General features: G+C 46.1%; 1 protein-coding gene across 1 annotated transcript; it reads right to left on the bottom strand.

The window, feature by feature from the left end:
• Positions 1–1,590: 1,590 nt before the first annotated feature.
• LOC122403356 lies at positions 1,591–8,404 on the bottom strand. Its single transcript, XM_043406846.1, has 2 exons — positions 3,119–8,404; positions 1,591–1,653 (listed from the first exon to the last, which is right to left on the bottom strand). The coding sequence occupies exons 1-2, from the start codon at positions 8,402–8,404 to the stop codon at positions 1,591–1,593; spliced, it is 5,349 nt and encodes a 1,782-aa protein (XP_043262781.1).
• Between the last annotated feature and the right edge of the window lie 5,817 nt (positions 8,405–14,221).

The following is a 14,221-nucleotide window of genomic DNA, read 5'->3' as shown; positions in this document are numbered from 1 at the left end:
GGTGCTATGTTTGTTAAACAAAATTGATCGCACTGGAATAAATTGAGAGTGAACAGTGACGCAACGCGGGACGAAATCGGACAAAAACCGTCAAATGAGAGGATGAACTACAAGTGCGGTATTTGTGGTAAAAAGAGGTGTCAAATGTCGGCTTGTTTTGCCAAGGAAAGGGTGTGCAATCATAAAGCTAATTATAAAGCTCATCATGCATATTTCGCGATAAACTCGCGGAACAAAAAGAAAATCGTTTGTACCGGCAGATGGTGTTTCGATAGCGACTGCATGTCACATATGTGTAACTCCAACAAATGTAATAATGGCAGAAATTAAAATACCATACCTGAAAGATAGAGCAACTTTTCTAGGCTCTAAATACCTAATAAAGTGCTTATCAAATAGTTCGCATCAAACCAAAACAACTATACCGAACTAATGACACTACCAAGGTCTGCCTCTGTCTTCACAGCTGAGTATGCAACCATAAAAATGGTAGTGGAGTACGCAATCAGGGACCTGACAAAGTCATACCTGGTTTGCATCGATTCACTAAGCTTGTTACAAAGCTTGCAAAAAAAACGCCTTCAAGTTTCAAACAAACAAACTCATAACAGACATTAAATATAGTCTAAAAAAATTGAAGGACGTGTAGTTGTTTAGAATGTATATTTATTTTGCAATAGTTTTAAATTATATAAATACAAAGAGTTATACGTCCGCTCGTTGAAAACTCAAACCGAACTCTTTTTTTGTTTAAACGCACGGTCGACTGTGATTTCACCCACTCAATATTCTTTCTTTTATCTTTGCAACTCTCACACAGGTAACTAAAAATAGGAAAATTATACTCACGTGGGTTCCCTCACATAGCAAAATAGAAGTCAACGAGTTTGTTGGCTTACGTGCCAAAACCGCCTCCCTGTCCACAACCTTAAATCCCTGCATCCCACACACAGATCTCATACAACACATCAAACAGAAAACTGCCCAAGAATCAGAGAAAGAATGGAAAGCACAGGGAACACACAAAAGATCTCCATTCTTCATGAAATACTGAAAAAAATTAAGACACCTCTGGTTCTTCAACAAAAAACTATCAAAGCGAACCACAATATGGATAAATAGACATCGGGCTGACACTACAGTCTTGCATCCTCTCTTGCAAGATGCCACATTATTACAAACTCTGCATGAAGTTATGGATACAGTGAACACACTATGGATCACATTCTGTAGGACTGCCCTTGATGCAAGATCTGAAATCAAACACCTAGAAACCTCCATACCATATTCAAACATTCTTAGGAGAATCCAATATTAAGGCGCTTCTTATCATTGATGCACTTTTACTCCATCACAAACTTCTAAAACCTAAATATAAGTACCAAAATTTAAGTCAAGTACTATAAATAAAATTAATTAAGTAATATAAGGTATATACATAAATGCAATTTGTTAGGGGGAGTAGGTTTGAAAAAACCTCGCCTAACGGTGGTCCGGATCTCGAGGGAAGGAACGTCGGGGAAAAGAATACAAGTGGGTTTTAATTTTCACGTAGCCGATGAATACGACTACGTCGTTTATTAAATCGTCTTACGTGAGACAAAAACCCGTCTGCCGGTCTAGACGCGTTACCGGCTGTCTAGCTTCGATGATCTGTAACAGAAAGAGACAAGAATAGGCGTTAAATACCTGACAACGTGACTCACGTCGGATGTCTTTCTCTTTCGCGCTCGCGCCTGGTTTGTGCTTGTCGCACCCAGGAGCGGGAATCTCAGTCGCCGCGATACGCGGCTATATTAGTGGACTGTATGTGTGAGAGCGTTCCCTTTAAATCGGGAATCGCTCGCTTATTGTTTCTTTATGCAAGATTCTAATTCCGCTATCTTTCAAGCCTGCAACTCTTGGTTGTCGTAGGAGGGCGATCAGAGGGAGGTTGTAAGATTCCAACCGTCGCCCTTATCCTCGGCCCTTCACCGTCTGGTTATGTGCGTACGGGCACGGTGCGGTACCGGTTTGACAACGGCGCCCTTGGGCGACTTACAGTTGCTCCGGATACCACGTTCTTTTTAGAATCGACGTCCTACGCACTGCGGCCGTACCAGGCGAGCGATTTTGGGACGTGATCTGATAATTTTGCCGTAAGCTGGGAGATCCTAGATGTCCCGCGCTTCGGCTAGAAGACGGCGAATCCACTCAAGGGTATTTTATTTCTACCCTTGGTCTGTGGGTTCGTAACCGTTCGAAAAACCAGGAAGGATCGAGTTTATGACTCGATCCGTGGGGAGACGGTGGGTCCACCCAGGGGATTTTCAGTAAGCCCTGACCTGTGGAGCCGTCTAGCCCTTGGAAGCTCGAATAACTCGACGCTTTAATTTTATTATTATGTTGTGTCGCACTGAGCTAGATCGTTGATCTAGGAACTCGCGACAAAGCAGGCTAATTTTTGGAGAAGCTTCTCAACGAAGGGTCGAATAACTCGACCGATTCGGAGATTTTTTAAAACTTCTCGATAGCGTGCTCGCTTATCGATATGCTCCGTTCAGTGGCTCGATAGCAAGTGACGGACGAACATGAGCTGCCAAAAGTGTGCGCGTGAGAGGGGGAATCCTTCGTCGCGTGGCGCTGCGTGGCGTCTCTCGTCCGTCTTTGTTTAATTTCTAATTGTCGTACCTTCTCTATGCCTGGGCGTTGAACTTGGCTTGTTCGAACTCGAACGTTACTTTATCGTTCGCGTGACTTTACAGAAAACCTCGAGAACCGTGTTTTTCTGTCCTCTAATGTTTCGAATAGCGGACGCGTCGACCTAGAATCTTCCTGGTCGGTCGCGTAACCGAAAACAAACCGGGTAACGAATTATTTCGGATTTCAATTAACTATCGCATTTTAATCGATATTTAAACATACCGCCCCCCTTGCACGGTCCGTGCAACAAGAATGGGAGGCGTAGGTCGCGGTCACGTCGCGTAAAGCCCGTAGAGAAGGTCGAAGTACAAAACCTTCTATTGAAAAAGTTTAAATGTACTTACTTATCGTCGGCCGTTGTCGATGTTGACTCATCGACGGGCAGTTTACACAACCGTGTAATCGGACGTGTGTATGTAGACGTAACTGTACGTACTTTAACCACACGCACGCACCTGTCTCGGCCCGGTAATACTTCCTCGATTCGTCCCATTTCCCATTGATTCGGGGGGAGAAGAGGGTTTTGCACTAAAACCAAGTCATTCGGTTTTAACTGCACTTGGGTGGTGCGCCACTTATAGCGTTTCTGGAGGTGCGTGAGATAATCTCGCGTCCAATGTTTCCAGAGCTGCTCGTGGAATTTCTGGATTGCTCTCCAGCGCGTAAGCCGCGAGAGATTTTCCTTTTCCACTGACTCGACCGGAAGTGCATTCATCGGTCCGCCTATTAGGAAGTGGCCCGGCGTGAGAGGGGCATAATCCTCGGGACAGTCACTCAAAGCGGCGATCGGTCGCGAATTCAAACTCGCCTCGATCTTGCAGAGGAGTGTCTGCATTTCCTCGCTTGTGGGTGTAAATTCGCCGATGATGCGTTTCAGGTGATGTTTCACCGATTTCACGCCGGCTTCTTGCATACCACCAAAGTGGGGCGCACTGGGTGGATTAAATCTCCACTTAATGCCCTTTTGACCGCACTTCGTTCGCATTTCTGGAGTTTGATACACCGTATTGAAGTGTTCCTTCAATTCCCGATCTGCTCCGACGAAGTTCGTTCCGTTATCACTGAACATACAGGACGGAACTCCTCGGCGGGCGATAAATCGGTCTAATGCGGCCAGAAATGCACTCGTCGTATAATCATGGACGAGTTCGATGTGCACGGCTCTCGTAGCGAAGCAGATGAACACTGCTATGTATGCTTTATGAGCCGTTTTCCCACGACCGGCGGAGTCGCGGACCCGATACGGTCCCGCGTAGTCGACTCCGCAGTTTGAGAAAGGTCGTGCCGCGCGACTGCGCTCCGGGATTAAATCCTGCATGATTTGCGTGGAGGTATTTGCTTGCCATCTCACGCATCGTATGCATTGGTGGATAACCGTGCGCGCCGCGTTTCTGCAGCCGATGATCCAGAATTTCTGTCTCACCGTGTACATGGTCAATTGTAAACCCCCGTGCAATGTATCCACGTGGCATTGCCTGATTATCATGTTAGACACATGATGTTTCGGCAGGATAATCGGGTGTTTGGTTTCCCATGCAAGCGTCGCATTCTCCAACCTTCCACCCACTCGTAAGACTTCCTTATCGTCGAGAAAAGGGTTTAGGCTCTTTAGAGGAGATGTCGCAGGGATTCCCTTGCGCTTTTTCAAGCACCGGTACTCCTCTGCGAAATGCGTACGCTGTAAGTAGCGTGCAATTCTTTCCGTTGCACGCTGGATTTCCGCTGCTTCGACAACTTTTGCATCGAATGACCTTCGTTCTCCGACCGCCGGCCTCCGGAACCGGAGGCAATAGGCAGTCACACGTTGTAGCTTACTCCATTGGGAAAATCGGAAAACTAAGTTCCATTCCTTTTCCGGAGTGGCCACGAGGGTATGCGTTACGCGTTTACCCTCCTCGGTCTCGAGCGAGGCTGGCGATTTCGGCCAATTTTCCTCTGATTGTCTAAGCCATTTCGGCCCGGAAATCCATAATTCGGACTGAATGAGTTCTGCGGCGTTTACACCTCGCGAATTCAGATCCGCTGGGTTGAAGCGCGTGGGAACGTGCCGCCATTCAGCTTTTGGGAGCATGGTCTGAATTTTTGACACGCGGTTGGCTATCACAACCTTCCATGTCGACGCATGCTTTTTCAACCAAGCGAGTGCAATCGTGGAATCTGTCCAGCAGATTATGCGGCTCATTTCTATGGGGAATGACCGTTTCACGTGCACTATGAGCTCGGAAAGTAACACAGCCCCATTCAATTCCAGGACGGGGATAGACTGTGTTTTTATCGGAGCCACTCGTGTCTTTGCCATGATTAATGTCGTAAACACGTCATTATTTTTCGTCGTCACACGTAAGTAAGTGACGGCCGAATAGGCAGCGAGTGATGCATCGCAGAATCCGTGTAGTTCCACAGTAACTGCGTCGTCTCCGTATTGGATCCATCTCGGGAATTTTAGTTCTTTGAGACTGCTCCAATCCCTGCAAAACGTGTTCCACGTTTTTTGCGTGTCCGTGGAAATTTGGTCGTCCCACTGGATTTTCTCCAGCCATTGGGACTGCATTAGAATTTTTGCACGGATTACGACTGGTGATAACCAGCCGAGGGGATCGAAGAGCTTCGCGATCTCCGAGAACAAATTTCTTTTTGTCATCGGTAACGCAGACGGTTGAAACCGTTGCAGATCGAAATGGAAGTAGTCTCCGGATGGGATCCATCGTAGACCAAGCACCTTTAGTTCGGAATCGTCGAACAGAGTGAGGTCTACGGCGTGGGAGTGAGCACCTTGGGGGATGTTCCGCAATAATTTCGCGGAGTTTCCAGCCCATTTTCTCAACTTGAATCCACCGCCCTGCAAGAGATCGCAGACTTGCTTGCGAATTTTCTCTAGCAGGGTTTTGTTGGACGCTCCCATAAATACGTCGTCGACGTATATGTCCCTCTCGAGGATCGGAGCAGCGAGAGGATACCTCTCTCCATCCTGCTCCTTTAATTCGAGGAGGGTACGCATCGCTAAATATGGGGCGCACGCCGTACCGTATGTTACGGTATTCAATTCGAAAGCTTTCAGCTTTTCGTCGTTTGACGCGCGCCATACGATGCATTGGAAACGACGGTCCTGTGGGGCGACGAGGATTTGCCGAAACATTTTCTCGATATCTGCCACCAGAACGTACTCATACAGACGCCACCTCGTTAAAACCGAGGTGATATCGTTCTGTAATTTTGGTCCGACATGCAGGACGTCGTTTAGGGATCGCCCTCCGACCGTTCTGCTGGTTGCATTGAACACAACGCGCAGTTTGGTCGTTGCACTTTCCGTGCGTACGACCGCTCGATGCGGAATGTACAGTCGATTCTGGTCAATCGGCTCAAGCCGAGTCATGTGACCTAAGGACTCGTACTCCGCGAGGAACTCAGAGTATTCTCTGTCGAGGGTCGCATCCGCGTCCAGTTTACGCTTCATCCTCGCGAGAGCGGACAGCGCTATGTGGAACGAGTGTCCTAACGCTTCGTCCGGTCTCGGGTGATTCAAGGGTAATCGGACTATAAACCGTCCGGTTTTGTCCCGTTTGACGGTTCTTCGGAAGAGTGCTTCGCACTCTTCTTCCGCCTTGGACCGCACCGAGGTCGTGGGGATTTCTTCGGTTTCCCAGAATCGTCGAATCGCGTAATCCAGCGATTCGAGAACGGTGCAATGCAGCGTTCTTACCGTATTCTGGCCGTCGCCTTCAGCGTGTATAGGGCCGGATATAACCCAGCCAAACGCCGTTTCTTGGGCGATCGGACCTTCATTCGCCCCTCGTCGGAAGCCCGGTCGAATCACCTGAGCATATACATCCGCTCCGATCAGAATTTCGATCGTAGGATCGGCCCTGGGTTCTGGATCGGCTAACGGTAAACCTCGGAACGCAGTGTAAACAAGCGCGTTCGCCGACGGTGTGCGGTAGGTCGTGATTTTCGGCACGACGTACGCGTGAGCGACACATATCGGTTTCGTTCCTTTTACCGAGCCGAGGTTTAATCCAACGCTGAATTTGATTTTTTGCGTTTCGCCGCCCCCCAAGCCTGATACCATGGCTGGGGTACGTATGCGTTTTAATTGGAGGTCATTAGCCAGCCCCGCGGAGACGAATGATGTCTCCGAACCTTGGTCTAACAGTGCTCGCGCAATCCGCGACGCACCGTTCTCGCCAAACACGCGTACTCGTGCAGTGGCTAGCACAACAGGCCTCGGTGCGCCTGTACCGATCGCGGTACAGTGTGATGTCGAGGCATGTTTGTCTTGTGCGTGTGAAGCCGTACTTTTTTCTCTTGGCTTTGACTTGGTCGGTTTCCGTGGTTGAGCGTTAAAACCGCTCTCGTCACGCCGGCCATATGAATTTCGTGCTGGCGGCCTCGCATTCTTCTGGTCCCAATTGTAACTACAGTGCAGTAGGGAATGGTGCTTCCCACTACACTGATTGCATACTTGGGGTCTTGGGCAACGCTCGGTAGGGTGGGAGCTAGCTAGGCAGCGTACACACCATAGTCGATTTCGAATGTACTGAGTGCGCATGCTCGCCGACAACACCATGAAATGGTTGCATTGTGGCAGGCTGTGTTGCCCAGAGCAGAATCCGCACACTTCCACCCGTTCTTGCCTGACTCGCCCGTCGTTTTCCGCACTCGGCCGTTTTTCTTTCGGAGCCGAGTCGGTTGTCACCACGACGTTATGGCTAGTCAGTGGTTTCGAAGCGACGCTTTTTGGTCGAGCATCGATGGGCTTTGGCATGCGGGACTTTGTTTCCGGGGCGAGAGCTGCCTCTCGACGGTCCTCTTTCATCGAAAGCAGAGCTTGTGCGTGATGATCGATGAAAGTTCGGACATCCTCGAACATCGGGTAGTTAGTCGAGAGGCCGAGCGATCTCTGCCATTCCAGCTCCAATTTCGGAGTGAAATGTTGTATCGTCCAGTACGCTAGCATCCATTCTACTAGCTGTTCGGACGTGCCCCTTTTTCTTAATGCAGCTAGAGTCTCTGTGCATTCCACAGTGACCTGCTGCAAGCTGGCTAGATCGTTGAATTCAATCTGCTTCAGCGAAAATAGTTTGTCGAGCAACCTTCCCGTGACCATGCGTGGAAGCCCGTATTTCTCCTTGAGCATTCTCCACGCTTCGGGGAAGTTGCGCCCGACAATCTCGAGCGACGAAATCGTCGCGAGAGCTGGTCCTTCCAAGCATGCGTTCAGATGGTACAATTTCTGTACATCTGATAACTGAACATTGTTCATCACCCCGGTGGTAAATAGATCCTCGAAATGTTCCCATTCCCGAGGATCCCCTCCGAATTTAGGCAATCTTTGCTTGGGGAGCTCAATGGGCATGCTGAATTGCTGGACCTCCGGTGCCGGTGGTCTCGATTCAGCAGCGATTCGTGTCAGCTCGGCGGTTACGAAATCCTGGAATTCCTGGAATTCGTTTTCCACGCCGAGGAGGTAGCCTGGCTTAAAAAGCGTATAGGCTTGTCTTTTTGCGGCGGGAATCATCTTCCGCACGTTTGCATACATGGTGCGGACATCCCGCCATGTTCGCCCGGCGTAGTCGAGCTTTTCTTGGAGGAGTTTCTCCGTGAATTTAGCTCTGCCCATTTTTTTGAGATTTATGCTCACGGATCTAAGACGATCGAACTCGTCTGTTAACTCCATGAGCTGATCCTCAATGTCGGAACGCGACATGGACTCGGATAACGCCATAGCGAGTTTGTCGAGGATCAATCAACTCGATTCAACTCTTACGTGGTAATTTCGTCACGTGCAAAGGCAGTCACCTTTTCCCGTTCCAATCAACCTCGTTTGATCCGGCTCGAAGGACCTTATGTTAGGGGGAGTAGGTTTGAAAAAACCTCGCCTAACGGTGGTCCGGATCTCGAGGGAAGGAACGTCGGGGAAAAGAATACAAGTGGTTTTTAATTTTCACGTAGCCGATGAATCCGACTACGTCGTTTATTGAATCGTATTACTGGAAACAAAAACAGGTCTGCCGGTCTAGACGCGTTACCGGCTGTCTAGCTTCGATGATCTGTAACAGAAAGAGACAAGAATAGGCGTTAAATACCTGACAACGTGACTCACGTCGGATGTCTTTCTCTTTCGCGCTCGCGCCTGGTTTGTGCTTGTCGCACCCAGGAGCGGGAATCTCAGTCGCCGCGATACGCGGCTATATTAGTGGACTGTATGTGTGAGAGCGTTCCCTTTAAATCGGGAATCGCTCGCTTATTGTTTCTTTATGCAAGATTCTAATTCCGCTATCTTTCAAGCCTGCAACTCTTGGTTGTCGTAGGAGGGGCGATCAGAGGGAGGTTGTAAGATTCCAACCGTCGCCCTTATCCTCGGCCCTTCACCGTCTGGTTATGTGCGTACGGGCACGGTGCGGTACCGGTTTGACAACGGCGCCCTTGGGCGACTTACAGTTGCTCCGGATACCACGTTCTTTTTAGAATCGACGTCCTACGCACTGCGGCCGTACCAGGCGAGCGATTTTGGGACGTGATCTGATAATTTTGCCGTAAGCTGGGAGATCCTAGATGTCCCGCGCTTCGGCTAGAAGACGGCGAATCCACTCAAGGGTATTTTATTTCTACCCTTGGTCTGTGGGTTCGTAACCGTTCGAAAAACCAGGAAGGATCGAGTTTATGACTCGATCCGTGGGGAGACGGTGGGTCCACCCAGGGGATTTTCAGTAAGCCCTGACCTGTGGAGCCGTCTAGCCCTTGGAAGCTCGAATAACTCGACGCTTTAATTTTATTATTATGTTGTGTCGCACTGAGCTAGATCGTTGATCTAGGAACTCGCGACAAAGCAGGCTAATTTTTGGAGAAGCTTCTCAACGAAGGGTCGAATAACTCGACCGATTCGGAGATTTTTTAAAACTTCTCGATAGCGTGCTCGCTTATCGATATGCTCCGTTCAGTGGCTCGATAGCAAGTGACGGACGAACATGAGCTGCCAAAAGTGTGCGCGTGAGAGGGGGAATCCTTCGTCGCGTGGCGCTGCGTGGCGTCTCTCGTCCGTCTTTGTTTAATTTCTAATTGTCGTACCTTCTCTATGCCTGGGCGTTGAACTTGGCTTGTTCGAACTCGAACGTTACTTTATCGTTCGCGTGACTTTACAGAAAACCTCGAGAACCGTGTTTTTCTGTCCTCTAATGTTTCGAATAGCGGACGCGTCGACCTAGAATCTTCCTGGTCGGTCGCGTAACCGAAAACAAACCGGGTAACGAATTATTTCGGATTTCAATTAACTATCGCATTTTAATCGATATTTAAACACAATTAAAAGTGTTTTATGTACTAACCAAAGGGAGACATAATCCTAAGAGAGACTTAGCTGTCGTTAATAAAGAAAAGCATGTATAACGACGAGAAGTTGTTTGTGAATGTCAAAAAAACGCGAAGCGGTGTCAAACTGGCGAGCAATGCGACGACTAAGATTAAAACTAAAATCAAAAAGACATCACAAAATTAATGAAAATGTTTCTTAATGAATTCGCCTTTTTTACAAGGGATGGACACGAACTTCAATTTTAATGTGCTCTTGTAGAATGATAGTAGAGTGGCCCCTTTTGGTGTATGTAAAATAAATATCATGTGTAGATACTCAATACTTTTTGAGATATGCGCCCATTATCCCAGCGAAAAGGAACAACAATCCTGAAGGGAGCAAGGTTCGAAGAAGCAACAATCCAGGAAGGAACAACAATGCAGGGAGCAACAACCATTCAGGAAGGAGTAACAATTCAGGTGGGAGCAACATCCAGGCACCGTTATCAACCCAGGAAGGAGCAACAATCGAAGAAGGGTGCAACGGAACACATCGGTATGTGAAAGTGAAAAGTGTTAGTGACCGTGCTGTGAAGTTTTTTCGGGGTGAGAAGCAGGTACAGCGAACGGGCCGTCCCATCAGCTGATTTTCGTTGGGGTTTTTGACCTTGCTGTGACCGACAGCGGTGCATTGGCCGGGCTCTATTGTCAGCGCAGTAGGTCAATTTGCAGATAAATGGGTAAGTCGAATTTCAATTATTTCTCTATTAACCCTTTGCATTCGAGGAATGTTTCGGTACGCAGAAATCCAATCTGCTTTTTCAGTACAGTTTTTAATAACAAACGGTTACAAATGGTTCTTACCGTATTTATTTCAATTTTCTGATAATAATTTTTATTTTAATTTTAAAACACTCTGGCGAGTCACTCGTTTGCGAAGAGTTAATTTCCTAAAAATTCCGAGATTTTATTCCTTCTTTCTCGGAAACAGCAAATACAAATAATTAATAAATTCCATTTAGTAATTTACGTACTAATTACGTAGTAATTAACGAATTAGGTAACAGTTGTAGTGGTAGTATTTTTAATTATTTGTATTCGTTCCTCGATGTATCTTCAACGCGCATCTTGCTACCTACCCGGCGCGGTGGCTCTCCGAGGTCGGACGGCCCTGAGCGCGCGGAAGGCGAGCGCCGTGATTGGTCAGTGTTTTTCGTTAATAATTCAAAAACGAAGCTCCATCCGACATTTTTTCAAAGAAAATTGTTGTTCAGAATCGTCTCAGCTACCCCCCATTTCCGGTTCTTACACTATTTACGGGACACCCTGTATAATATAATACATGTCTATTTATTCTACAAACGTGTTATATATTACTACATGTATACCACTGAAATGAAATAGGGAAGTGAATTAAAAACCTAGTTGCGCTTAAGTTTTCTTAAGATCATTATTTCTTCAATCTAGGTATTCGAATATTTCGTGACGTGTGAAACATGATTTGTAAGACAATTTCTAGATATTGAAACATTTCTTAGCAGACAATTTTGACAATTATTTCATGTTAAAACAAAATACATCATATAGAACGGAAGTCATGATAAAGTATCTTACGTGTTTGGAGGTGTCAAAGCTATTTGGACACGAATAGCGACGTCGCATTGATTCGGTTGATTTTATCCGATTGAAAATTCGAATGTTGTTGCCAAAGCTCAGGAAGGAGCAGAGAGATGATAAATGTCGCATCGGTCCTTGCAAGAGTCAAAACCGGGGAAATTGGGTTTTCTGACAGACGCCAATTCCATCTGTCCCTATGTATTCTTTTTACATTTTGATGCTCTTTAGAACAGATTGCATCAGTGTTTACGTGGTGACTGACCGACTAAATCGGTTGAAAATAGTATTTATTGATTGTTGTGGCTGAGGAATGTTTCGAGTGAATCTATTACAGAGCGACCGCAGCGTATGTTGGAAAGATTGGCCGAGGTGTGAAAGAAGAGTGTTTGGGACAGAGCACTTGAGATTATCGTGTGAACGGAGAGCGCGTGGCCACTAGGGTAGTCCTTAGCTACAGGGGTCAACATTTTCTTTTTAGCTTCTTTTCGACGCATCTCCATAGATTGTATTCGAATTGTAGGATTATGGGACGTATAGTTTAAATAATACATTGTGTAAAATAAGTTCCCGGAATTTCTCACTTTCAAATCCCACAATGCATGTATTGAAACAAATTTTTGTGTGTAAGTAGGCAACATTGTATTCAGTTGTTATGCTAAATTTGATTGCAGTATGACAACCAGTGTGTTCACGGCAGTTATTTACACCAGTCGATCTCGAGTGTGCTCTGCGATTTTTGCGATGGAATGAACTGTCGAGCAAAGAATTTGCCTTAAATTTTGCGTTTCTAACGAAATTTCTTGTATCGAAGCGTTAAAAATGTTACAGAAAGCCTATGGTAAGTGGTATCTATCAAAAACGCAAACATACGAATGGTACAAGGCATTTAAAGAGGGCCGAGAAGAAGTGCAAGATTTGCTGCGTGCCAGCCGACCGTCAATGGTTTCGACTGACGAAAACATCGAAAAGATAAAAAAAATGGTCATCGATAATCGTCGCCTGAGTGTTAGAGAGGTGGTTCATGAAGTGGAAATGTCGCACATGTCCGTGCATAACATTTTAACTGAAGTTTTGAGCATGAGACGCGTCGCTGCATGACTTGTTCCGAAGGAGCTGAATTTTCTGCAAAAAGAACATCGAAAAGCAGTTGCTGAAGACATGATTTCACAAGCTTCTAGTGACTTTACCTTCATGAAACGCATCATAACCCGTAATGAAACGTGGGTTTATAAGTACGATATGCAAACAAGTCAACAATCTTCGGAATATCGCTTAGAAAATGAACGAAACCCCCAAAAACCGCGTCAAAGTCGCTCGAAAATTGAGGTCATGCTCACTGTTTTCTTTGATTTTAGTGGTGTTGTTCATTCGGAATTCGTTCCAGATGGACAAACAGTAGATAAAAAATATTATTTGAGCGTCATGAGACGCTTGCCTGAAAATATTCGTCGGAAACGGCTAGATGTGTGGAAAAACAATTCTTGGATCCTGCACCACGGTAATACTCCGTCGCACACATCGATCTTGGTACGCGAATTTTTGGCCAAGAACTCAACAAATATGATCGAACAAGCACCGTATTCACCAGATATGGCTCCCTCTGACTTTTTCTTATTTCCGAAACTCAAATTAGCCCTTCGGGGAAAGCGTTTTGAGTCGATAGAGGCCATAAAAGAAAATTCGCGGAAGGAGCCGAAGGCGCTATTTTCTTCAGCGTTTAAAAAATGTTTTGAAGACTGGGAGAAGAGTTGGCGTATGTGCATTGCTTCTGATGGGGCCTATTTTGAAGGCGACAAAATAAATTTAGATGATTAAGTAAGCAATTTGAGTTTTATTTACAAATTCCGGGTACTTATTTTACGTAATGTACAACAATATTTAACTGTAGAATTTCTCTTTTATTATAAGCGTGTGTGGCATCGAATCGCGCGCCAGCCGCGAAACGACACGCGACTAGGTGTGTATGACTGTGTGTATGTTTGCACGAATCGAAAAGTGCGAAAGATGGAATGTTTGTAAACGATTGTATGATTGGCGAGGATGAAGACAGAGAGTATGGCAGAACGAGTGTGAGAGAGATAGAGGATGAGAGGAACGGTGAGACGGTTAGCAAATCCAACAGATTGTGATACTGATAAAGAAATCATTCGAGCCTATTGCCTCTTCGTAATTGTTGGGGATTCTGTTACTTGTCGTTGCACTATTTGCTTGATCTCTGGTACTCTTTATTCGTTCGGATTTTCTCACTCCTCTTGCTGTTAATTTTTCCTCCCTTTGTATTAATTTTATTTTATACTCTATGTTCCCCTGTTCTTTATTTTTTCTTTGTCTTTCTTCTTGACGTTCAAGTTCTTACTCTCGCTGTTCCTGTGTTGTCTCATCACCTTGGTTATAGTCATTTTCTTCCTGTTGCTCTTCTATTTCCTGTCCCTCTTCTTCTGGTGTCGGTGCTATCTTTTCTTCTCCCTCATGTCTTCTTTGTATTACTGTTTCCACCTCAGTTATCCTGTTTAGGCTATAATCGTAGTCTTCCTCTTCTAATAGCTTCGCACCCTTTACTTGCTCGTCAAATTTTACTGTTCTTGCAATCTGGACCTTTCAATTCTCCGAATCATATATTCTATAGGCCTTATAA

The sequence above is a fragment of the Colletes gigas genome, unplaced genomic scaffold (genome assembly GCF_013123115.1).
Source record: "Colletes gigas isolate AHSC1104 unplaced genomic scaffold, ASM1312311v1 Colletes_gigas_Sc00050, whole genome shotgun sequence".
NCBI classification, from domain to species: Eukaryota; Metazoa; Arthropoda; class Insecta; order Hymenoptera; family Colletidae; genus Colletes; species Colletes gigas.
Note: the sequence above shows the minus strand (reverse complement) of the source record. Positions and strands in the feature narration are given on the sequence as shown.